The sequence below is a fragment of the Cryptomeria japonica genome, chromosome 2 (genome assembly GCF_030272615.1).
Source record: "Cryptomeria japonica chromosome 2, Sugi_1.0, whole genome shotgun sequence".
Lineage (NCBI taxonomy): Eukaryota > Viridiplantae > Streptophyta > Pinopsida > Cupressales > Cupressaceae > Cryptomeria > Cryptomeria japonica.
In genome coordinates this window covers 540625701-540652337 of record NC_081406.1, presented here as the reverse complement: position 1 = coordinate 540652337, position 26637 = coordinate 540625701, and the positions used below count along the sequence as shown (strand labels likewise).

Below are 26637 nucleotides of genomic sequence, written 5' to 3'. Positions count from 1 at the left end.
TAGACTCGCAGAGTCTTGTATCTCTAGTTTGCATTTGGTATGGCAATTTGGTGATGCTTTACTTCTCAAACTAGGTGAAATAAATAGCAAAGGGATAGGGTTTAGAGAACCTAGGGACAATGATATCAATGGTTGATGCTATAGATAAATAGGTTTCAAATAAAACTAGTTCCTGCTCAGTCAGAGATAGACTCTGAACTTCACAGGAATAGTGCAATCTCCAAAGGGAAATAGAAGATTTTCAGATCATCAACATTCATTTGGATACCCAATTCTGGCGCAATCAAAACAAACATTTACAATTGAACTAAAATCAACAATAGGCTTAGACTAACCATGCACAAAGACCTACAGTTAGCAAGCCTCCAATGTTATGAACTTGGAATCTAACAAATATCCGCACACTTCACTATTAAACCATTGAACATTAATTAATTTGATGAAAAGAAACCATGCAAACAGGTTAGGGAAAATGTCAAAACACCATGCTTCAATGCTTTATTCATTTGCTCTAATTGCTATTACAACAATTTCTGTCCAACAATTCCTACTCTATTTTAATTCTATTTCTAACCACTGCTACTTCTAACCAGCTAACTTTGTAAAATTCTAAAATTCCAACCCTTTACAATGAGAGAAGCACTGACCTTTTATGGATTTTACATTCTGAATCAATAGCTAGGATTCAATCCATTCAATGGCCCAAATTTGCCTTGTAGAAACCCTGGTAGCTTTTGGTTAATGGCCCCAACAACTTTGAACCACTTTTTCAGCTACTCTCAATTGCTATCAATTAATCCAACAAGAGGACAAAAAATAGTGGGGCTCGAGACACAAAAAGGTAACTTGGTATCTAGGTGAACAACTAACTTTTGGCCCGCTCTTGAATTGTATTAAATTGGGCCAAAAAGTAGTTATTTTACAATAAATCATTTTCCAGCTCAAACCTAGCTGTTCATTCTTCAATTCGACATGCTCCTATAGCATTCTGTGTGTCCTGTCAATGCCTTCCAAAATTTTGGAAACAACACCAACTGGCCCTGCAACACACTGCTCCGTGATCCTTCCTTCAATCTCATGCCTTTACTTTCATCTTGTTGCCTTGTTGGTAGTGGTAGTGGTCTCTGGTCATCCAGCCCCTCTTACTTTGTCTTTGGCTCTGTTCATTGACATTTTCAGTGTGCTGACATGGAATTCTTCCTCTTTTATCATGGGAATCCTCTTGGCACACAAAGGAAATGCCATCTGAATTGCATGGACCCTTGGTTCCTCTGGACGATCCCTTCCTCTTGGTTCCTCTCTATGATCATGTTCTCAATTGGTGCCCCCGGATTGTAGTGTTGCAAAGCCTCCAATTGTCCTAAGTATCTCCCACATGGCTTTTGTTGAGTCCTCCATCCTGCATGGACACATAAGTTCAAGGATCCATCATTGTTTCGTTTAGTTATTCATCCTCACCGTTACATTCCTTCTTATGTCATCACACATTCTTTTCACTCATTCCTTGAAAGAACTAGAATTGATTTGCCCCTTGTGATGCAACGTTTCAGCTTGCTGAATATCATATAGGACTGAAAATGAAGCCCTAGGATAATGTTTTAGGAATCTTGGACATTGGAATGTTGTTAGAGACCCTTATTTCTGACCCCGAGATGATATTGTCAAACCTTAGACTACAGATTGGATACCTTGTCAAGGACAAATTCGGATTGTGGACTGCATCTGGAGAACTGCACCTTGCTGTTACATAAACTCAGACATTGGAAAGCAGATTTTAACTCCCACTCAAAGCAAACTCGGACCTAGAACTAAGAGTGGAAGGTCTGATTTGAAATGTTTGCTCAAAATTTGGTGACAGTAGAACATTTGGGAGTAGAAGCCTAATCCTACCATTAATGCAAATATCGATTTAGAGGCCTCTTGGTCAGAATCTCGGCCTGAAGATAGATTTTAGGAATAAGACACATGCCTAGTTTAGATGCCAATACCGAACTTCAAGAGGAAACTCAAACTTGAGGCAAAATTTGAACCTAATCATGGCATTAGGACACCCTTTAGATTAACGAAAACCTTTTATTTCATTGCTGGGACCGAAATTGGTGAAGCAAGGTGAAAGTTTAGGGTTAAGTTCAGCACAGGGAAGGTCGATTGGAACAAGCCATAAAAAATGCCGAACTTGCTTGGAAGGGCCAAAAGTTTGGTGTAAAGTTCAGCATTTGGAAGCCTAAAAGGAACAAGGCTTATTCCCAGTATTACTACAAACCAAAGTTCCCAGACTCGGACTCGGCTCGGACTCGGCAAGGCTAACTCGGCTTGTGACTTGGCTCGGACTCGACAATGACTCGGCAAAATAAGAAAACCCTTGAAATTTAGAGATTTTTAACGATTTAAAACTTGTTTCATACACCCATTATTGAATTAAGCTTAAAGACACTATAACATCATCAAATAGAAGCTAATTTGATCACATACATAAACATACATCCATCACATGCGTAGAAATGTAAATTGTAGCTGAAGGAATTAGAAAACATAGATATATAGAGTTATAAATGTTGTCCAATGTATATAAAATCCATGACTTCAAATGTTCCCAAACATATATGTAACTGTAAAGTGTAAACAAAAACAAATCTATGGCTCAGGCTCAGGCTCTGGCTCAGCCTCGTCTATCTGCCTCCTAGAAAGGCGTCTAAGGTAGGTCTTGGATGATTGAGTAGCCATAGTCTCTGCCTGTGATGTGCCAGCTTGAGTAGCCATAGGTGTTGTGCCTGATCGTGCTCTATCCTCCTCCTCTGCCATAGCCACAGCCTCAGCCTCTCTGTCAGCCTGGTCAACCCACTCAAGTTCCTCATCAGTGAAGACTGGATTGGTGGACTCGGTGAGCCAATCGGACTTGGGGTCGACTTCCTCTAGAGTGATCGGAGATGAGTCAGCATCCAAAATTTGTCTGGTCCTGAGACGGAGGTTGTAATGAACAAAGACTAGATCATTCAACCTCTCCACAGACAATCTATTTCGCCTCTTTGAGTGGATGTGCTCGAACATGCTCCAGTTGCGCTCGCATCCAGAAGCGCTGCATGGCTGGCTCAATATGCGGATGGCAATTTTTTGAAGGTTTGGGGTTGAAGGCCCAAATATTTGCCACCATCTATCTGAGATAAGGAAAAGAAAAAAACATTAGTCTCATTTCCAAGTTTCCAACTTTAAAGGTAGATTATAAAATGAAAAATTAAAATGCACAAGTCATAAACTTTAGAATTTTCTACTTGGTTGCAATTTTGTCCAACCCTCTTTGCACAATTGCCCGGCAAAGATCGCCCCTACAACATTATTAAATGCATCCATCTCGAGCAGTGTAGCTGTGGTATTAGTGCCCATCCGTTGTACTACTGAATATAGCTCGCTAAGAACCTCCTCATCCGCTTTGAAATCAGCACGGAAATGAAATGATGGATTGAGATAATAAGCTGCTGCATGGATGGGCCTATGAAGTTGGTTATGCCATCTTCTATCAATTATATCCCAAATGGGCCTATACTTATCCTCAACTCCAGCATATATAGATCTAATGGCCTCCTTGGCCCTACCCATGCCCTCATATATGTAGCCCATAGTGGGCTTCTCCCCATCAACAACTCGTAGGAGAACTACTAGGGGCTCAGTGACCTGCAAATAATGTTAAAAAAAATAGTTAAGTCACAAGTGTGCATGAAAATAAGAAAAATTGCAATGTTGCACAATGCAAACAAAACAAAAATATGCATATAAAATTATAAATTTATAAAATTACCTGCACGATCTCTGCACAAGGGGTCCAAAAACCTGGCTCATAAAAAATGCAATCTGCTACATCCATCCCTGCAGTGGTCGTAGCATAGGATGAGGAAGTCCACTCTTCACCAACAAACATGCGCCTCAAAGATGGCTTTGATTTTATCAAGGATTTCAATGTGAGGAAATTCAAGGCAAATCTCGTTATACCAGGATGAGCCAACTCCCTTTCCCCCGTGTATTGCCTCATAATGCTAAGGACCAATGCATGATTGTAAATAAATTTGCATATATTCTTGGCCCTTTCAATGCATTCTTTCACCCATCCAAGCTTACCTATATCCTCCAGCATTAGGTCAAGGCAATGGGCCGCACATGGAGACCAAAAGATTTTTGGGTGCCTCTCCATCAAAAGTTTTCCTGCAACAATTTTAAATTAGTTAAAGAATTAGATGTGATAAGTATCAAGAAATTTTACCATTAATATTTGAAAGTTAAAAACTTAAAAGTTAATAGTTAAACTTAAAAGTTTAAAAGTTAAAAGTTAAACTTAAAAGAACTTTTAAAGTTTACCTGGCAACATAACTTGCTGCATTATCCGTCACCACTTGCACCACATTTTCTTCCCCCACCTCATGTATAACTTCCTCAATAGCCTCACATAAGTATGCCGCATTTTTGACATGTGAGGAAGCATCGATGGACTTCAAAAACATGGTGGATCCTGAAAATAAAACAAATTAATTATCAATAAATTAGAATGTAAATTATTCAATTTCAATCACAATGCATTTAGAGAAGTAAAATGATCAATCACATCCGCTAGAAACAAGAAAATTTAGGAGTGTTCTATTGCTTCTATCAGTCCAACCATCTGTCATGATGGTGCAACTCTTGTGGCTCCAAGATTGGCGGTGCTCCTCTAGGTCAACTTTCATATCTTCCACCATTTCCAACAAGAGAGGGCCACTCAACTCAGTATCACTAGGGGCTTTAAACCCAGCCCCACAAATGGTTACTGCATCAATCATGCCTTGCCAATAAGGAGACCTGCCACAAATTGAAATAAATTAAATAAGAAAAGTTCAATTTCAATTTCAATTTTAATTTTTCAACTTCAAACCATAAAATTTTAAATTTTAATTTAAAACAATCAAATAAAAAAGTACCTGGCTGCAATAAATGGAATGTTGCAGAAGTACCAAAACTTGCAAATTGCTTTTTTTCCTGCATCATGGACCTTCTTGTTCCAAGACATGCTCTCAAGCGAGTGCTGTGTGCTAGGAGTAGTGCGCGGTACAAAAAAATTGTCTATCTTGGATTTTCGCACTCTAGGACCAAAAGTGTGACTAGTAGGAGCAGAAATAGAAGTACTAGCACTAGCAGAAGCACTAGGACAAAAGGGAGGCATAGAAGAACCCTCTCCAACACAACCTATGGATGCAGCTGTGGATGCGGATGCGGATGTGGTTGTAGGGGAACCAATATGACATAACTCCTCTCTTTGTCTTTTTTTGTTTGCTTATGTATTTCAAAATCTTCTAATTGGACGTAACAAAAACGGATTGCTTCGGGAGTTGCCAAGGTACAAGGCTCAGCATCATGACCACGTATGCCAACAATATGATATTTCAATCTATTTATCCCCCCATGGTTAATTTCTTTTAAAAAAAAAACACTTGGTTTGATTTCTTTGTCTACCAGGGAATTCTTCAGTGTATTTCCATGCCTTGTCTTTTTTACCATGTTTCCTAGGCTTAGGTTGTGGAGGATTAGGATGAGCCATTAGGAAAAAAAATTGTTTTCAAAACGCGAGGGCTGCTGCAATAAGACAATTTTACAAATCACCATTTGAGCATCGTGTTTTACAAAGTTTTAAATTTAAACTAATTAAAAAAAAACAGCAAAGTCTAATTTGTGCATTGTATTTTTTTTTGAAAATTTTCAAATTTCAAAGAAAGAAATTAAGAATGGAGAAAAATCAGCAAACCCTAGATTTTTTTAAGAAAAAATTGTAAATACATGTATACAATTTTTTCAAAAAAAAAATCTAGGGTTTGCTATGCTATTGTTCTATTTATCTCATTGTGATTGAACTTTGAAGTATGCAATATAGATTTGGAAAGTTGAACTTCAAAAAAAAATAATAACAAAACGGAAAATCCATAAATATAGAAAAAAAACCAACATAATCAATAAAAATTAACACTTACCTCTTTCAAATTTGTTGAGAAGTGTTTGAAATGAGCTTCTATGGACTCCTTGATGCTCTCAATGCAATTGTAGTGCTGCCCCAATGTGATTTGTGCAAGCTTTTCACCTCTTCCTCTCAGCTGGTTGCAAAACTATGGCTTCCTATTTTTATCTCTTCCTCTTTTTTTTCCTCTCTTCCACTCATAAAAGTGAATGCCAATCCCTTTTAGGGTTATAACAAAGGGAAATGGAAAAAAAAAACATAAAAAAATGTTATATTTTAAAAAGTTTTTGTGACTGCACTTTTCAAGCTGCGCCGGCCGGGTCACGACCCTCGGAATCGGTGAGTTAGGGGGTGACTCGCTGACTTGGCGAGTCAGGCGAGTCACACCCTGTGACTCGGCCGGGCCCGGGTCAGGGTCACTGTGACCCGGCGGGGGTCACTCGGCCCGCCGACTCACGTGACTCGCCGCGAGTCACAAAAATAAACACTTAAATTTGCAGGGGAAAGATTGAACTTCGAACTTTTCTTAGGCATTTGGAAGAGGTTTGGGAAAAGAGCTTATACTGTATTTCATTTCAAACACCGAAGTTGGTGATGGAACCTTAAATTTTAGGGGAAAGTTTGGTGAAAGGAAGGTATCTAGGAACAAGTTTTCATTCTGCTTTTGAGTTTCTACAATATTGAGTTTTGGGATGCAACTTTGTTTATCCATGAAAAGTCTTTGATGCCCCGGATCCCACCACTTCGTGATCGTAAAATCTGGCTTTTAGAAGCAAACTTAGGGTTATGGATGCTTTGGGGAATGTGACCATCAAATTTGTCAAGTGAAAGGCGAAGGTTCGACCTAAATTACGGACTTTGGAAGCATATTTGGAACAGCACTATTCCCATTTTGTATGCAAAAGCCGAACTTTGCTAGGATTTGGATGAAGTTTGGGCTAAACTTCGGAGTTTGGAAGGTTTTCAAGAACAATGCTATTCCCATTTCTCCTGTAAAAGCCGAAGTTTGAGGGATAGTTTGAGAACTTGGTCCCAAATGTGGGATGGCCTTTTGTTTATATTTTCTCTTTGATCAAGTTGGGTTCTTGAATGATCTTATTTTCATTCTTACTCTATGGCCTCGATCTTTTGTGTCTTAGTTTCACCTTATCATCCATACACTCCTAAGCTCTCTATCTCATTTAGAAAGACATAAACGCTTGCAAGGCGAAAAAGAAGAGGGAGGGTTCCTATTGGAGATGGGGAGTGTTTGCATGGCACAACACTACCATTGGCGTTGACGATAGTTCTAGGAGCCATTGGAACCGCTGACCGTTCTCGATTCCTCAGCTAGGTCCGATCACCAATTAAGAAGGTCAACAATAAGCAAAGGCACACAACTTTATAAAGCAAAGATTGAAGAAGATAAGCGTTTTAATTGGAGGTTCCCTTGGTTCTTAGAACCAGAACCACGGGAAGGCTCGAGTTTTTTAAGGTTCTTGTTTGGGGGCCAACACCTGATCGTTGAATTAAAACAGAAAAGTACATGGGCTGGAAATGAAAACAAAAGACTAAACATAAAAGTTGGAGTTTTCGGTGGTTCCTAGAACTGTTGATGAGGTTTCGAGTTCCACTCAAACCTCAATTGTCGATTAAAGGGGTTGCGGTTGCTTGTTCTGGTCTTAAATTGCATGTTAGTGACCAAGACTTGCATGTCCTTTCGAGTGCCATTTTTTGTTTGATAATGGCTACAACAGTGTTGAAAAGATATCTACTATTGAGAAGTCTATTTTTGAGTTAATACAAGAATTGTTTAATCTAATGAAGGATGCAGATGTTAAAAGGGAGTTTAAAAAGATTGTTGTGAAACCGAAACTTGTGAAGCCAAGTATGCAAGAATATTAGAAAAAGACTTTGCATCAGAGAAATCAGCATGATCTTGAAACTGCAATAAATGAACAAACTAGCAAAAAGGATATCAGAATAGAAGAAATTTGTTTTCTATGCAAGGAACTTTGGGAAACTGGTCACCAATACAAGGACAAAAAAGTGGGATTGTTGAAGGAACTATTGAAGAGGAGGTTGAAAAATGTAACAAGAAGGTTCAAGTGATGGATCCGGAAGTGAAGAAGAGCGCATGAGTTTTCCCGATAGTGCAGAGCTTGGTGGGTATGCTGATTGGGAGTTTGCCAAATCGGAAACTATTGATAAGACATAGGAAGAGTAGGCATGAAGGTATCCAACGGCGAGGAGAAATTTTTTAGTCAAGAGGAATGCCATAATGCCCTTCTTGAGTTTTGAGCTAAAAAGAATGCTATGATTGAGAATGTTGAGATTTTAGAGCTAGCTTTGTTGTTTGTAGCTGATTGCATGGAAATGTGTGCACAAAATGGGCATTGTAGCTTGGGAGAGAGCTTTAAGAGTGTTCAATCTCGGAGCTGAAGAGAGGTTTTCATCATGATAGTAAGTTTCTAAATTTGAATCAGAATGACGTGGCAATGGGCTTTGTATATTTGGAAATTGCACAAAGTTATAAACGCTATCATGAGATTGAGAAAGGTTTTGTAGGAATTGTTCCTATTATGAATGTAGAGCTAGCATATCGTAGCCCTCTTTTTGAGATGCATGCTGAATGTATGGGACAAGAACATTTTTTTCATGATGGTTTCCTATGGTGATACATGATAGATTGGAGTATTTTGACATGGGGATTGACCTTGTGGATTCACCACAAGTTGAGGAGTACTATGGTGATCTAGTGGATTATGGTTTAAAGGCCTTTATGTTGAGACTTCAAACATTCCCAAATTTAATTAGAATGAGATTCATATGACAATAAGAGTAGTGCAGCGGAAGCATCGTGAAGCCACTTTGAGGGAGATTTTCTATACCTGGGATCACATGCATGGGTTATTGGCAATAAAAGATGATGGAAGAGGCATAGCATGGGAGGTTATGGATCCTAAAGGTGGAAAGAATGTTGCTGTTACCACTTTTTAAAGTCATCTTATGAGTCCATTTGTGTTCATACAAGTGGATTGGAGGGAAATTTTAAGCAAATATTGGAGTTCTTCTGTGTTGTTGACTCTTGGAAGAGTGTTTTCAGCCAAGGGAATGACCTGAAAATTAATTTTGGTTAAGGTTATTCAATGTTGCAGCGATTGTTCTCCTTCTTAGGTGATGTATTTTGAAAAATCAAACTTGAATAGTTGCAGATCTATGCAATATCAGTACATTTAGTCACTTGTCCGGGTTAGTTTATGGCTTCAAATGGAGGGAATGACGAGTTTGGCTAACTAGGTTTGGTGTTGGATGGGTGTCTAGGCACCAAACAATTTTTGTTTCTTATTATCAGGTCGTACTTATGTTTTGGACAATAGATTACTTTTCAGTCACAACCATTATGTTGGAATGCAGGGCGTTGAGAATGAGGGATTTAGCATTATGTTTCTTGAGTTTTTTACTATGTTGCCATGAATTTGCGATTATGGCGAGCAATTTGCTAAGGGGTTGGCCAAAATTTTGCGGGGTTTGGTTGGTCTTTTTATAGGAGGATTTCAGGAGATCACTTGTGCTAGAGCCCAACAAAAACAATCTTTTGAGAAAATGGAACTACAAAACTCCTAGACATATTTGGGATCCTTGAGTCTTATTGAGTTTTATACGGGATTAATTAGTTTATGAGCTGGCATTGCTTGAGGACCAGAAATCTTTGGGGAGGGAGGATTGTAATGTCTCTATTTTTATGCCATCTTGTTTAGGGTTTTCTTAGGTTCTCAGGTGTGTAGTAAGTGTTCCAATGTTCTTGGCGAGCTTAGTTCTCAGTTTTAGTAGGCTTCGACAGTGGTTGCATTATAGTAAGTACTAGCATGGCCGATCATTTTGGGTTTTTCTAGGTTTGTTCTTGTTGGTTGTCGAAGAATGCTGCCATTTATAGTAAGTACTTGCATGGCATTGATCTTTTTGGGTTTTTTGGTAATTGTCTTTGGTTCTCGGAGAACACTACTTTTGTAGTGTGTGCTTGTGCTGACATTAGCTATCATTGTCTAGCTTTAGTTGGTTCTGGCATGTTTTCTCTGTTTCCGATGCCTTTGCAAGTTCCCATAAGTTGATTGGAATTATTTTTAAATATTTACATTGAAGTATTAATGTGGCATTTTATATTTAAGTCTTAAATATTTTGTAAAGTAAATGTCCCAAGTTGGACGCCTAGGTTGTTGGGACTAAAGTTTTAAAAAGGTGTTATGAGGACCATTTCAAGGGAAACAAAATATTTAGAATTGGAATGCCCTAATTTTCCATCCAAACTCTACAAATTGGAGTTTAAGCTTGCATTTCTTCATACAGAGTTTGCACACATGATAGAATGCTATTGGAATGAATAGAGGAATTTCTTCTTTGTGTTGTTGACGATGAAAACCCTCTTCAATCTGCTGGTTTTGGTGTTGAGAGACTTGTTGATGTGTGTTTTGTGACACTCGCGAACACAAAATAAGATACCAAGTATTCTATCCTCTCTTGAACAAGAAAATCTCAAATGCTAAACAATGTGATCTAATAAGGCAACCCCAAGGTTTACAAATATGATGTTGCAATGGATATACTTAGTGAATAATGTGATTTTGTTGTTTACACAAAGGGACTTGTGCTTAATTGGAACTTGAATATTAGAGTGACTCGAACTTCAAATAAAAGACAAAAGGGAATAAGGTTTAGAGAATCTAATGTAAGAACCTAAGGACAATGATAATAATTGATAGTGCTTAGATAGACAAATTCCTTAAATCAAGCTTTGCTTCGCTATTATAACAACTATACGAAACTGATGCGATCTCCAAAGGTAGTGAAAGATTTTCATATTGCAAACATCCATCCAAATATCCAACACTAGTGCAATTCAAATGATCATCCACAATCGAACTAAGATCATAACAAGTTTAGACTAACCATGCACTACAATTTGCAATCAACAAACTACAAATGGTATGAACCGAAATTCATCACATTATCTCCACATTTCTACATTAAATCGGTGAACTTCAACTAAAATTTTGAGACACAGAAACCATGCAAAATGTTGAAATTCACACTAAGATCCACCATATCTTCAATGAAAATTATGTATTTATTCCAACATAGTCTTGGCAACAATCTTTGATCTCCTCCTTGTACTACTTCTAATAGTGTTCTTCTATTAACTATTAACCTTTACAAATGAAAAGGCCAAGCCTTATATACTTATGAATTACAAAATGAAAGGCCTAGTTTGATAATAAATCAACGGCCAAGATAATTCAATGAAAGTAAGGTAGTTGTAACTACCACCTCACACATTTAATATCCACCAATGAGAAAATTATAAGTCCTTGAGTGCATATCCTTTTTAGGAAAAGGACCAATGAAAATTAACATAGCCTCAGTGGCACAATTTACAAGGAGTAGATGACAGCATTTTATTCAATGCATCCATATGTCCACTTGTTCTCCTTTGGATGAGTTAGGTTCAATGAATCCGGACATGCTGACCTTGAATTGTTTGATTGGTTGAGGTGAGTAGGTGCTACCTCAGCTTGCATATCTTGTTAACTTTCTTCCTTCACCACAAAGAAGTCCTTGCATTTCTAGCAGTATCTCGTGATACTCAACCTCATCTGGTCTTGTTGATTGATTGTGATGGTTCATATTCCCAAATTGCATCAACTTGATCATTATTCTCTATATCTCCTTCGGATGAATTTCTTACTTTCATTAACTCTTTGTTGACTTGGTGGTTAGCACCTCCTTGGGGACTCATGACATGGCTTAACCACCTCTCATGGGTCAGGTTAAATTTGGTATTTGTATCAAGTGTTGATTGTTCGAGCTTTTGGCAAAATGACAAACGATTCCAACAATTGGTATCAGAGCCTTGGGTTATGGGTTTGAGTCTCCCTTTAGTGGGTGTTGAAGGCTCAGTCGGTGCTGAGGGGGAGATTGTTGACTTGGTGGTCAACACCTCCTTGGGGACTCGTGACATGGTTTAACCGCCGCTTGTCGGTCGGGTTAAATCTGGCATTTATATCGCGTGTCGATAGTTCAAGCTTTTGGCACAACGACAAACGATTCCAACACTATTCTGGAACTATCTTCCTTGCAATTTTCTTGCCCTTGGGCTTCATTGTGCATTCTATTTTCATTTTTTCACCATCTTTTATCTTGAATGTTATCTTGCCTTGGTTGTTGACGTCTTTGACCTTGAGCTCCTCTTGTCGTAGCTTTTGAGTCCTTCATGTTGTGATCTCTTTCTTTGTTATCTTCTTCCTTGCATGATTTGGACTTTGACATCTTCATGTTGTAGTTGTATCTTTCGCCATCATTCACCTTAATCTTTTCTCCACCATTCCACACACTCATTCCTTGCATCAAACCTGAAAAGACAAAGAAAATACCTGAAACCATAATTAATGAATGAAATCCCATGCAAATAGAATGCAAGAAGATTAAGGGTTCAAGATCTCGGATTCTTGACTCATATTGAAGAAGTTTAAAAGAAAATTCATGATAATCAATCTTCAAAAAAGTCATGAAACCCTATCAACAACATCATTATTAATTCATAGCAATTGTCTCACAAACCCTCATTTTCAATCTTGAAATGGAAATTTCCACTTGGAAAATGTAGCTGTAGGTCTGAAAAATGCTTGAATTAGTGAGGAAATCCACTCAGATCTGCATGTGTATGACTGATTTTCCCTTGACGTTTTGCCTCCTTTAGTCACCTTTAATTTGCTCTAGGCAAAGTTTACCCTCTCCTTACTCAACACTTGGCCTTGAAAGCTGATTTTCCTTGGACAAATTCGCGCTACCTGATGTGACTGATCTGCTTCTAAATCGCTGACTTCTTACCCTGGTTCTTCAAGACATCCAACAGTTTTCTTTCAATTCTTGACTTTGAATCTGATTTCCTTGCTCAAATTTGCTGTCTTCTAGGTCTTGAATGACTGACTTGGTACCTTTTTCTTCTTTTCAGCAATATTTGGCTTTGAAATTCGTTTTTCCTTGTAGAAATTGCACTTGTCTCTGCTATCATTTGCTTATGCTCTGGTGGAGTTCGCTTGGAATTATTGTGGATTGAAGCTTCAAATCAGGAAATGCTTGAATTGGTGAATAAAATCTGCTCAGATCTAAGTTCGAATAACCTGTTGTTCCTTCACAGTTCGCCTCCCCTAACCTTTAATGTTGACTCCTCATTGTCTTAGTTCTTGAAGACTTCAAGCACTCCCTCCTTTCTCCTTTATGACTTGCTTGGGTCTGCTTCCAGTGCACTCAATTAGCACTAGTCTTCTGTTTGCCCTCTTTCTGCTGTGAAATTCACTTCTCTTGTTGTGGACTTCGCTTTGAATTGGTATAAAAGTGATTGTTTTCTGATACCTCTGATTTCGTTCTTTAATTATGCACCTGATTCGCTTGTCCTCTGCCTTAATTTGTTGTGAATTGTTTGTTGATTGATGTAAAACAATGATCTTCATCTTGCATTTATAGAGGGTTTAATGTTGTAGTTGCACCCTTGGCTAAGGAGGTTGGTTAATTGCATTTGTATTGTTTTTGCAAATTTCAAATTCCAAACTGCTTTGCTTCACACCAAGTTGGCCCTCTTCTTTCCTTGCATTTTGAGGTTTGCACTATGTTAAGTCGTCCTTATTTCATCCTTATGCGCTTGCACTTTAAAGGGTATAAATATAGGGTGAGCGTTCACCTTCCTCCAAGCAGATTTGCATGTGCTTATGTGAGCATTTAATCCATGTGAATTCTGCCCTAGCAGAAAATTGTGGATTTTGCCTAGTCATGCACTAACGTTTTCATAGATTTCTTGCACTCATGTATTGAATTTTTCAGGCATTTGAAGAGGTTGTGCATAGATTTTTTTTCGTGGATTTTGCCTCTTTATGCACTGAATTTTTTGTGCATTTTGCTTGTGCATGTATCGATGAGTGGAATTGCAAGGTTTGCATGTATTTTTTGGGGGATTTTGGGCAGTCATGCATAAAAAATTTCGGGGATTTGACTTCTTCATGTATTAATTTGAAGGCTATTCATTTATTTTAGGCCGTATTGACTTGCCTTCACTTCTCTTTTCAAAATAATTCCCTGCAAAAATCTGAGAAGAAATTCCAAAGAAAAACCATACCTTTTGTTTGAGGATGCAATGGAGCTATGTAAAGACTTTATAAGATGCTAAAATTCCTCCTAGCCATCTGTTGCTAGTTGTACTGCTGGTTGACTACTTTGGAGGTGAGACGCCTTGTGCTAAGGAGGGCCTGAGGGGTATTGTGAAGGGAGTCACCTTGCTTTGAAGGATTTGCAATTGAACATATAACCACGGCACTTTTTATTGCCTGTCATTGCCTTTTCTGTTGAACCTTGCCATTATGTTATAAAGAGGTGTGAGCTTCTGAAGGGAGCAATTTACTTTATGCTACAGATGGAGGTGTTTAAGGAAGCCTCAAAGTGTGTTGTTTTGGATCTGACCTCAATAGCTAGTGCCTGAACAATCTACAGATTATCACAGTAGTCTGAAAGGAGTTTAGGAATTGCAAAATTCCCAGTTTGGAAGGCTTGGTACATCTCTAGCAGGTCTGTATCAAACTAGCTAGGCACTCAGTTCCATTAAATCTTTAATATCTTCATAGCCTCTGTATTCAGATAGCCAGTAAAAGGGTAGGTTGATTACTTATTTACATTCTCTAGAACATGCTAGAAGACTTCTGACTATTGCTGATATATTTGGAAATTGTGTGTGAAAGTTTATCTGGAAATAGTTATCTGTTCCTTTATTTTTAGTAAATGATATTTTGCGTATGATCTTTCATGTATAGTGTCATTCTGATAAACTTGCAAATAAATATGTTAAACTGCAGTATTTCAGTTAAGACCATAGTTGAACTACTTGCGACTCGGCTCAACTCGCCAAGCCCCTGGGAAAAAAAATCGGGGAAAACTCTGAAAAAACTCGGCAACGTAAAAGCACGCCTAATTTTAATAAAAAATGCTTTTTTTTGGCAAAATTTAATGAGAAGATGCATCCAATGAGTCAATAAATGACAACACAAAAGAAACAAGCTGATTCTAGATATATTTAAATGCAAAGTGTCTACAAAATTGCATCCTCATGAGGAATGCTGATGGCTGGAAGCAAAATAGTAAATAGTTTTTGTAAAACCAAAAGTAAATACATCATTACAAATTACAATTACAACTTCCTCTTCCCAGCTCTAGGTAAAACTAGAGGGTCTAGTCCTAGAAGTTTGTAGTGGGCGTGACTGTGCCTCCTCGCTCGGTATGGCTGGCTCATCCTCCATCCTGGATGAAGCTATGTCTCCACCTGCTTGTGGCATTGGCAATGACTCCTCATCCTCATCCTCTTCCTCCTCAGTGTCATCCAGCGTGAAACCAAATCCACCCCCCTCCTCCTCCATAGCTTGCCTCTCCAAATAAATGTTGTCATCCTTAAAAAAGAATGGAGGCTGCTCCTGTGATGTCCAATCACTGTAAGGATCTATATCATCCAAGTCAAGTGGACCACCCGCTACTTCCTCTACCTTCCTTACGCGCAATCGAAGATTATATTGCACAAAGACAAGGTCATTGAGGTGTTTTTGAGCTAGCTTGCTCCTCTTCTTCATGTCGATGGCTTCAAACAAGCTCTAATTGTGCTGACAATTGGATGAACTACAAGGTTGACATAAGATTCTGAGGGCAAATTTTTTGAGATTTAGGGTATTTCCACCCCAACCTTGCCACCAAGCATCTGCAAATTAAAATTAGGTTGAAAGTAGCACCCCTCGCCGGGGTCTGAGGGTGAGAAAAAGAGGGGTAAAGAGATAGGTCTAGATCTTGGTGGAGATCTACAAACACACAATATTTGAAATTTCATCATTCATACTCATAGTTTCAAACTTTCAACTCTAAAATGTATAATACCAAGATTTCTTCAATGCTAATTATGTTGTTATATGGACTTGGAGCATAATCAGACTCAGAGGTTAAATTTTCCCTACTTCCATCAGCGCAGTTTTGTTGTGACCATTTCACACATCGCCCCATCGCAAATGGGGACCCCCTCTTTTTGCTTGTTTTTAGCTCGTTTTCGCTTTCGTTTTTAGGGTTTTGTTAGTTAGTTGGTTGTCTGGATTTAGGGCCAAGCCTTAGGGTTTTAAATTTTGCCTTTTCAAGCCAAAATCCAGTCATTTTTGAGAGCTTTTTGAGCTTCTTTTCTAGAATGCAAATTTTGAATGCAATGAATTCGCCAAAATGGTCTAATTTTCAATTGGAATGTTCATGCAGAGCTTAAACTTGTCTAAATGATGACCGTCAATATGAATTTTTGTCTGACTGAATATTTTGACCAAATTTTGACTTTTTTGAAGTTTGATCCTGGGCATTGGAATTGATTTGTTTTCGCCTCGTGAAGTGTTAAAATGTGAAAAATCTTGTTATTTTGGCCTGTAGGAGCAAAATCGCTCCTGTCCCTCAGTGAAGGACGGGAGCTCAATTTCAAATATCTCATCATCCTTGCAGAGTCCAGACAAATTTTACGTTTGAAGTGATAGAGAACGACAAGATCTTTCCATTGAATATAAATTGAAGATTTTCATGAGCACAGAAAGGCCTCCAGGAAGAAAATCGCTCCTGTCCCTCAGTAAAGGACCGGAGCTACGATTCAAATTTCGTTTTGTCCTTGCAAGATTTTGATAACTTAACAATTTGAGGACGCCCGAAGGAAGATGCTTTGCCAAATGAATATAATTTGAGATGCAAAAACGAAGGAAAATGACCTATATTGACTAAATCGCTCCTGTCCCTCTCCAAGGGACCAGGGCGAGGTACCTTGTAGCTCTCGTCCCTCTCCCAGGGACCAGAGCGATTTCCTCCATTTTGCAAAATCCAGACAAGGGTCAAGGCAAGTTTACGTTCAAAAACGAAGGAGAACATGAGATGAATGCGTTGAATATAAATTGAAGATTTTTGGGACGTCCATAACAGTGTTAAATGCCTAGTTCGCTCCTGTCCCTCTCCAAGGGACCAGAGCGATTTTTGATATAATTGCTTTTCTTGCAAAGTTACAAATAATGTAAAGGCATGGGTGGATAGAGTGAAGAAGGACGACTCCGTTGAATATAAACTTGGAACCTGGCAAAGTAAGATAAAGGCCACAAAGGGAGGATCGCTCCTGTCCCTCTCCAAGGGACCAGGGCGATACAATGGTGATGATACGTCCCTCCAAAGTTCAAGGTCGTCCCTCCAAGGTTCAAGGCCGATCCAAGTCAAGACGAAGAGTGGCGAAGACATCTCAAGGCATTTCCATCAAGCGCAACGTTGCAAAGGTCATCACATGGAAGGATTTGCGCTCTATAACCCAGATCGCTCCTGTCCTTTGGGAAGGGACCAGAGCGATATCTACATAATGGCGTAAATTTCAAAAGGCAAACAAGTTTCAAGTTACCAAGAGGGTCGAAAGGACATCATTCCATGCAATGAAGATAATTGCAAGTTGGTAAAAACAAGAACAAGCACATAATAATGAACTTCGCTCCTGTCCTTCAGGAAGGGACCAGAGCGATATTAGATGTATTGATCATTTCATGCAAAATTCACATAAGGACAATATATTGCAATGTTCTGGAGGGTCCATGGTATGACAACAAGGTGATAGACAAGAGTTTTGAACGTCCAAACATCGCCAAATGGTGTAAAGGCCTCACATCGCTCCTGTCCTTTGGACAAGGACCAAGGCGATCCTATCAAAACACTCACGTTCCTTCAAAGATCAAGGCGAAATGAGGATAGGAAATGCGAAGGACATCGTCGGGGAGACATTGCAAAGGAGATCGAAGTTTAAAAGTCGCCAAGATCAAGGAGAAATCATGGATCGCTCCTGTCCCTCTCCAAGGGACAAGGGCGATAGTCCCTTTAATACATCTAAACACATAATAAAAGCAAAGGGAAATAAGCTCAAAGGACACGAGCATGGATGTTGTTCGCCTCACAATGATATTTCGAAGGTCAAAGATACAAAGTGAACGTGAAGATATGGAAATCGCTCCTGTCCCTCTCCAAGGGACAAGAGCGATGTTAGACAAAGCGCATGATATTCTTTTAAAATCAAGGACGCACAAGGTTTTAAATGACATTCAAAAGTTGATGCAAGGAAAGGATCGTACCAAAATGAAGAATTTCAAGCAAAAACATGGAGATCGCTCCTGTCCCTCTCCAAGGGACCAGGGCGATAATGATCATGAGATGCATTTACTCGCACAAGAGAGGCATTCAAATTCGAAGGACCACCAGATGATCGATTTGGGAGGTGAAAATGAAGGAGTTGAACGTTAAAAACGCAAGAATCTAGACCAAAATCATGGATCGCTCCTGTCCCTCTCCAAAGGACCAGAGCGATGAGGTACGTCCTTTTATTTTCATATCTTTGGCGCCAAATTTAAACAATTCGAATTTCATTAAATGCTAAATCGATTTAAAAATTGAAAATCTTATTTTTTATTGGCATTTAATATGGCGTTAAACACTTATTAATTATTTTGCCTTTATTTAAGATCGAAATCCTCAATTAAAAAACGCAAGGCATTAAATAATTAATTAATTAATTAATAAAAAATCGATTTGAGCGCTCATATGTGGAGGTCGGCCTTGTCATTTCATTGCAAATCATTCAAAAAAATGGTTTTATTTTTTTTTATTAAGTCGGCCTAAGGGGTAAAGGATGCAAGCGCTATATAAGGGGGGTAAAAGTTATCATTTCTACATTATTATTTTACCTTCTCTACATGCGAATTAAGGGAGACGAATATAGTGCGAAGTGTGTTCAAGGGTGGTGCGAGTTTCATTCATCCAAGGGTGGCGCGCTTAGACATTCCCAAGGTGGTGCGAATTTGAAGATCCATCCAAGACCACGCCTAAGGCGAATTTGCTAAAGACTTGGAGATTTATTTGTGCGAACTTGAAGATCCATTTGAGACCACGTCCAAGGTGATAATTGAGGATCACATTCTCTCAAGACGAAGGGTGGCGAAGTCAATTTTGAGGGGATCATATTGAAGACTATCTTTATACCTCAATTTTGCCTAGGCAAATTTTGTTTTTTGCATTCTAGAGTTAGCTCTCTATCGAGGTATGGCGATTTAATTGTTATTGCTTTATTCCTTTATCGTCATATTTCAATTTTTTTTTTGAAATTTTGAATCTTGAATTTCTCTTGGCTCAGTCGTTGTATTTTAGGAAATGATAACTCTAGAGACTTATCATAAGGTTTCCTAAAATTTATCTCTCTTATCTACGTTATTTATTGCAAAAATCTATTTCTTATAATGAAATGTTGTGTAGGTATGGCGACCCCAAAGGCGGGAGCATCCACCAGTCGCTCGGCTCTCATGAAAGAAGATCAGAAGACTAAAGAAGTGGAGACCAAGATCGTGTCCAAGTGGAGCAACATTGGAGATACAAACTTGGGGAACTTTAGCACGAAGAAGTTCCGAGAGGTCCCTTACATCGGCAAGCCATCACCTGTCGCCCGGAGAATAATAGAAAGTGGCATCATTAAGGCGGCCGGTTTTCCTCCAGCCATTCAGTGTCACGAGTTGATGATCGAGTGTGCCCGTCATTACAATCCACAGTCCAGGACAATTGTGTCCAATGAGGGAAACATTTTGGCGTACCTTTCAGAGGAAGCCATAAGTGAAGCCTTCCATCTTCCAGAGCACAGGGACATGATATACAAGAGCATTGAAGGAGCCAGATCAGTGTACGATGATGATCCAGATGCTTGCCTAAGCATAATCAACAAGAACTGGCTACTTAAGAGTCGTCCCCGTCTGAGCAAAGTACCGAACACACCACACAGGATCGATTTCCAAGAGGAGTACAGAGATTTGATCACCATGCTCAACAGAGTTACAGGAGCACCTCATGCCTTCTATTTTGAGAAATGGATGTTTTACTTCATCCAGGTGATTGTTCAAGGAAAGGGTACGATACATTGGGCTAGGATAATTAGCCATTGCTTAGACGTACAGTTGAGAAGACTCAGGGCTACTAAGTCCTTCCACATGAGTTCATACGTCATCTATGCCTTAATCAGGAGTGTTGAGTACGCAGGACTACCTCACAGAGGAGTGATTGGAAGAGGACCCGGCGAGGTCAGAGTTTGTGAAGCCTATACCTACTTGCATCATCCACCAGGGAAGAACTACAAGTTAATCAATGATACTTTCACGATGAACATCACAAGGACGTTGCAAGGAGGGATTCACAACAGATTATCCCAGGATGCCCAGGAGTTAATCAAGAGGTACGGTGCTTGGTTCATTCAGTTTCCCAAGTTCACTTACATTAGAGTGTATGGATGTCCTTTACCTCCATACATGTTGCCGAGATACCCGACAGACAGGATTGTGTTACTTGAAGTAACAAGGCAGTTGGCAGCATATGTGAAGGCATTCAGACACAGACATCAGAATGGAGTTCAGGTACCTATTATTTTGGGTAATTCAGTTGAGGTATGTCCCAATGTCTCAGCCATGGATGACGCAGAGAGGGAGTTAGCCTTGTATCCTTTTTCATCTTTTGCTTGGAGGAATAGTTTTGATCCACATGGACATTTAGAGGAGACAGTCGGTAGAAGATTTAGACATGAGTACCAAATTGAAGATTTTATGATGAATCTCCTAAATGATCTCGAAGTGAAACGAAAGATACATTCTAGATTGCCTTTGGATTTCATCAGGAAATGTAAGATTTACAGAGTGGCCGACCAAGCTCAGGACAACGGCAGGCACATCCAATCTTCATATGATAGAGAAAGCAAAACAATAAGTTTGAATTGGAATGAGCCCGAGGCCGTGGATTTAGATGAATTGATGGCACCAGTCTTGTCTTGTACTCGCAGATGGGTAGACGTTCAACATCAGAAGTTGAGAGAACAAGGCATAGCCATGTCTTTTACTTTGGAAGAAAAGCCAGCCGAAGGTGGAGCCAGTGTTAGTGAAGGCAATCCTAATCCTAGGAATTCAGGTGAAGGTAACCTTCGATGTGCCAGTGAGGGCAATCTCCATTCGAGAGGTTCAAAGAGAAAGGAAAGATCAGAAAAGAAAGAGCCTTCCAAGAAAAAGCAAGGTGCTAACAAAGATCAAACACCAGGTACTTCTTCCAGGCCAGAGGATAGAACAGTTCGAGTGGAAGAATCCATGGAATCGATGGTACAGAATGATAGACAGGAAGAAGAACAGGCACAGCATGTTTCATCCGATGGATCTCTCCAAGACTATGATTTAGATAATGATAACGAAGTAACATCTCCTCCCAGACAAGAAGAAATAGTACATAAAGAAATTCAAGTTCAAGAGACAAGATCAAATATCCCAGATTGGTTGAAGGAAAGATTGACTAAGGTGATCGTAATTGAGGACGAAGACAGTGCAATTGATTTAGAGAGCCTCGTGGGACGTTCACATATGACAACAGAGAAGAAGAAGGCTATAAAGATGTCCAAGATGATTCGAGATGAGACTGGATCTAGAAAACTGCAGATAGCTACACCGGCAGCAGACAAATATGAGGGTGAGATCCTAGCAGAGGACTATCATATACAGACTATTGAGTTAGGACCATCCACAGCAGAGCAGACTTTAGATGATGCCACCGACACATTTGAGGCATTGAAGGATAAGTTTAGAGAAGAAGTAGAAAAGAATAGAAAGCTTGAGAAAGAGGTCGGTGCATGGAGGACATATTTCAGTCACATCAATGAACCTTTGGGACGTCAGGATCCAGTTAGATCACCATTGCAGGCATTGCCCCTTCAATCAATCAATGAAGCAGAAAGATTCAGGAATATGGTCCAGCGTACATGTAGTTGGATGGATAGATCTCACACGGTGGCCATTGAGTTTGTTACAAGGATGTCGAAGATCACCCATCAGGCTATCCAAGTTCTTGAGATAATCCACAGATTGATGGCAACAGTAGCCGCATTTGCCCATACCAAGGACGTTGTCATCCCTGTCTTGAAAGTTATAAGACATACATCCAGAAGAATTTTAGCACAAGAGAAGATCTTGGAAGGTGATTCTCACAGTTTGTTTCAGTGGTCAACCTTACTCCATATAAAGAGTGTTCTCTTTGAGGACATCAGTGTTAGATGTGGTCAAGTTGAGGAGGTGATCAATCCGATCCAGGACAGAGTATTTGAGGTACTTCGTACCATTCTTGGCAGAAGGATCGAGGTCGAGACAGATGTGGATTTACAAGAATTTGAAGATAGAATCAAGATCATCTTTCGCAAGGACGCAGATGTTACAGATGAGCAATATGATCAGATGTATGCTACCATGCTCCTGATTGATAGAACGAAGGAACTTGAACCTACTTGGGACACAGCTCTTCTAGATGCATTTGATCAGGTTATCCACTTAGAAGAGAGTATCAAGAATCTTCCCGAGATTCCAAGCACAGAAATCGAAGGAATCGTGACAAAATTCATTGCATATGCTAAGAAAGAGAATTGGAAAGGGAATAAGATTCTAGATGAAAGGTTGTTACAGATGACATGACATCTTATTTCTCATTGGTTGATACCTCCTAGATTTTTGTGCCAAATTTAATATTTGGCTATGTATTTAATATTGTTCAGTAAAAAGGAGGTCATTTGTAACAAACCCTAATTAGGGTTTAGGTGTCATGATCTTGTCCATTGATTTACTTTCAATCTGGACCTTTCATTGTAACTGGGGATGCTATTTATACCCCCATTTTCCATTTCATTTGTAATAGAATAGTCAATAGAAAAATAGAGAATAGAGTTAAGAGTGAAATAGAGAGATTAGAGTTGTAAGCAATTTTTATTTTGTAGCAAGATTGAGTCTTGAAGAGAGAAATTCAAGCAATTGTTGTATATGATGACTTGGAAATCAATAAAATATTGAAGTTATGGTGTTTTGTTGCAAATTTCTTAAGTTATCTTCATGGTTGTTGGATGTACTTGAATCATGCTCAATCAAAGTAGTTGTTAATTTGAAAGACTAAGTGTGAGATTTGATATTTGGTAGGATTCGCTATCCAAACCACTAGCTTCTTGCTGATTGTAGGAACGCCTTGCGTGGTCGACTGGAAAACATTTTGAGTCCTTAACCTTCAAGCATTTTTGCATCTAGGAGATGTACTTTCATAGTAGTGTCCTCGGTCTTTGATGCATTGAATACCATTATTACCTTAGAAGATCGCACTAATTTCAATTGAGTTGTTACCTTATGGCAAAATTGAAGTTAGTTGAGTCTTGCCAAATCTCATTCATGCTAAGTCGTTCATAGGGTTAGACTAGACTTCCTTAAACCCTATCTTTTTTCATTTTTTTGAAAGTTCCTTTAGATTAGTAAAATCTTCGAGCTTTTGAATCCGTAAGACGCCTTGAAGGAAACAGCAAATCACATCATACCACTAAAAAAGCTTGTCCACACGTGGAGACCCCACTAAAAGAACCTTGGAGTCCATCTAACTGATCCTTTTTTGCAGATCTTCAGCAGTTAGAGACTATTTTCTCAAGAGAGGATAAGATGCCTGTCGGTATTTTATTCTGTGTATGATTGTGTACAAAATACACGTCAACAAGTTTCCCCCTATATTTTTCGACGGGGGTTTGGGGGCAGCGCCCCCAAGTTGGGGTCAAGGGGCATCACCCCTTGTGGGGTAGCGCCCCTTGCGCGCTCCCTGTGGCGATATAGGGCGGGGTCGAAGGGCAGCGCCCCGCGAGGCCAAAAATACTTTTATTATTTTATAAAGGCGTCGGGTGTCATAAAGTATAAGAAAGGAAAAAGACATATTGAAATGCCACTTATACTTAAATGTTATATTTCATGTGTATATTTTGTCGAAGAGAATGAAACCGACCTGAAAAAACAAAAATTGATAATTTTTTGACATGTTTGGGCCTCTTTTTTTAGTCTAGCCGAGTTTTTAAAGAAAAAAACTCGGCGATTACTCGGCGAGTTTTTTCTGCGAGTTAAAGTCGGAAAAACTCGGTGAGTTTTTGAAACTCGCCGAGTACTCTGCAAGTGTGTCATCTTTGGTTAAGACAATTTGCCAACTACTTGAATAAAACTCAAAAAAAAATCGTAAGGGTTATTATAAGAAGAAGTGCAAACATGTGTAGTATTATAAAGTAGAAACCTCGACAAGGTCACTTCAAGAGAATCATTTGACCAGGAAATGGTTGTAAATGTAAAAGTAAAAGCAGCTAACATGCAGAAGCAAAATGTGTTTAGCATCTAATCATACATCATCAGCTGTGTTCGGCAATCTATCTATCCATCAAAACTTGCCAGTATATTTCCTTTCAAACATGCGGTTTCCTATTGAAAACTTCAAGTAGCTCATAAACATTTGTGGGCATTGCATAAGAATATGATGTCTCAATGTATCAAAAAAATTAGTATACCATCTTAAGGAAAGGTCCAAGAAAGGGAAATTAGGGTATCAAATCTATCCACATCAGAGAAGAATCAGAAGATGATTGCAAAATTGATATCCTATCTTTGTTAAAGAGGAAGGATGGGTTTATCCTCAAGTAGGAGTAGTTAATTATAGTGGCACAGTCATCCACAAATAAAGGATGAGCATCATCAATGGTCATGTTTTCATAAAACCAATAGATAACCAGTCAACCTCAAAATTAATAGGGCATCTCATCAGCATATCATATACCCAATGAATACAATACACAGTTGCTCTGATATCATATATTTCAGTTAATAGCTTATGAAAATTGAAACATCAATCATGGTAAGACCATGTGCTTGATCAAGGCCATCCATCCAGACCAACAAGATGATCATGAATGGTGACCACTGAGAGGCCTCGCTGTTGATGACCCAAACTTGGATGATCTCAAATATGAACTTTAAGAGTTGTACGCTCTATGTTCACTCCACCTGCAATTATTGCACGTGACATTTTGAAATCCTGTCATGTCATCTCTATCTCCTAAAGTGTTGAAGCTAGATTGAAGGCTACAGTGCCTCCGTTTTCCATAATATACCCTAGGATGCCTCCTTTTCCAGATTGAGATCTTTGTGAAGACCTTGCATGACTCCTCACTGTAGAATGGCAGCGTTTGTATGCCATAACCATATGCAAATCAGAGTAGGCTGGTTGTTGCTCTCTATAGATGTATTGTGCATTAATTGCTTTTGAAGAGGAGAAAAAAATTTAGTATGCACATTTGAAAAATGTGCACTGTAAAGTTAATCGAATGCACATGAATGTTCTTTGCAGTAAGAATACAAGAATACACAAGATACCGAAATACTATTTAAAATCCCACAAGAAAGCATATAGAAAGCTTTATTATTGTGGAGTTAACTCTATTACAAGTTATATTCATAATCAAGTCTATATTTAAGGATGAAAGTACATGTTGAATGGTTTCAATGATTCAACATTACGATTCAAATCAACTGATTGTATTTGAGTATATCCTCATTGGTCTACATTGTTGCCCTATATTAGCCAACCTCTTGGAAGGCATATATGAATTCCATTGAAGGAATTTAGGGTTACATAAATATAATACTTGTCAATGCAAAATCTTCCAGGTTCACTTTCTGATGTCATGCAAATATCCATTTAAAAAAAATCATGTATAGTGAGTAACATCATTCCTTGGGACATTACTTTGATGAAGATATTTGTAAATATCACTCAAGCATATATGAATTCCATTGAAGGAATTTAGGGTTACATAAATATAATACTTGTCAATGCAAAATCTTCCAGGTTTGCTTTCTGATGTCATGCAAATATCCATTTAAAAAAAATCATGTATAGTGAGTAACATCATTCCTTGGGACATTACTTTGATGAAGATATTTGTAAATATCACTCAAGCTTTAAGTAATCATCAGCCAGAAATGACATGTTTTAAAGTTTATACTGTTAATCCCCTTACACAAAGGCTTCCCAATAATGTTAGAAATTAATGTGAAAATATCCCTAGGCAAAACCATATTACACAAGAAGCCCATATATTTCATTAATGATCATATTAAGACTCATCATCGAGGAAATTTCTTATTTGCAGTAATCTTTGAAGTCTTCCCGGTTTTGAGCTCTTTTTAATTTGTGAATATGTTTGTTGTAATGTTAGAAAATCTTAACACAAAATTTTCACCCCATATGCTTAGCTCCATACCTAGCTGTTTGAGTTGTTATTCTGATTCCAATCTAAGAATTATGCTGATGATTCTACATGTGTGATAATATATGAGGAGTAGAAGCTACAGTTGCTTGAATTGAATTCATTGTACAATAATTTGAATCCAATGCAATGTACAAATTTAAAGCTATATTTTTTGAGTCCTAACAAATGTTTTACTGCCTCAAACAGTCTCTAGTATCTTCACAGTCACGTTTGGTAGTTCCTGTGGATGGTGATATGGAATTGACTGATGAGGTTCTCCCTAAGGAGGCTGCCTGTTTTGAAGTACCGACCAATGAAATTCGATCTGGAGATTTTATTTTGGTTCTTCCTGGCGAGACTATTCCAGTGGATGTATGTTGAATCCTGAGCATTTTTATTTTCTATTTCAGAAAAACATATTCATTTCAAATTTCATAAAGCTTATGTTCACCAGTCGAAGCCTTTGCAA

General features: G+C 38.7%; 1 protein-coding gene across 1 annotated transcript in view; it reads left to right on the top strand.

Annotated features, from left to right (window-relative positions):
• LOC131066775 (copper-transporting ATPase PAA2, chloroplastic) overlaps positions 1-26637 on the top strand; it is a 173706-nt gene that overhangs the window by 48723 nt on the left and 98346 nt on the right. The window contains exon 6 of the mRNA XM_058001614.2: positions 26376-26540. Within this exon, the coding sequence (XP_057857597.1) occupies positions 26376-26540 (165 nt within the window). The remainder of the gene's footprint in view (positions 1-26375; positions 26541-26637) is intronic.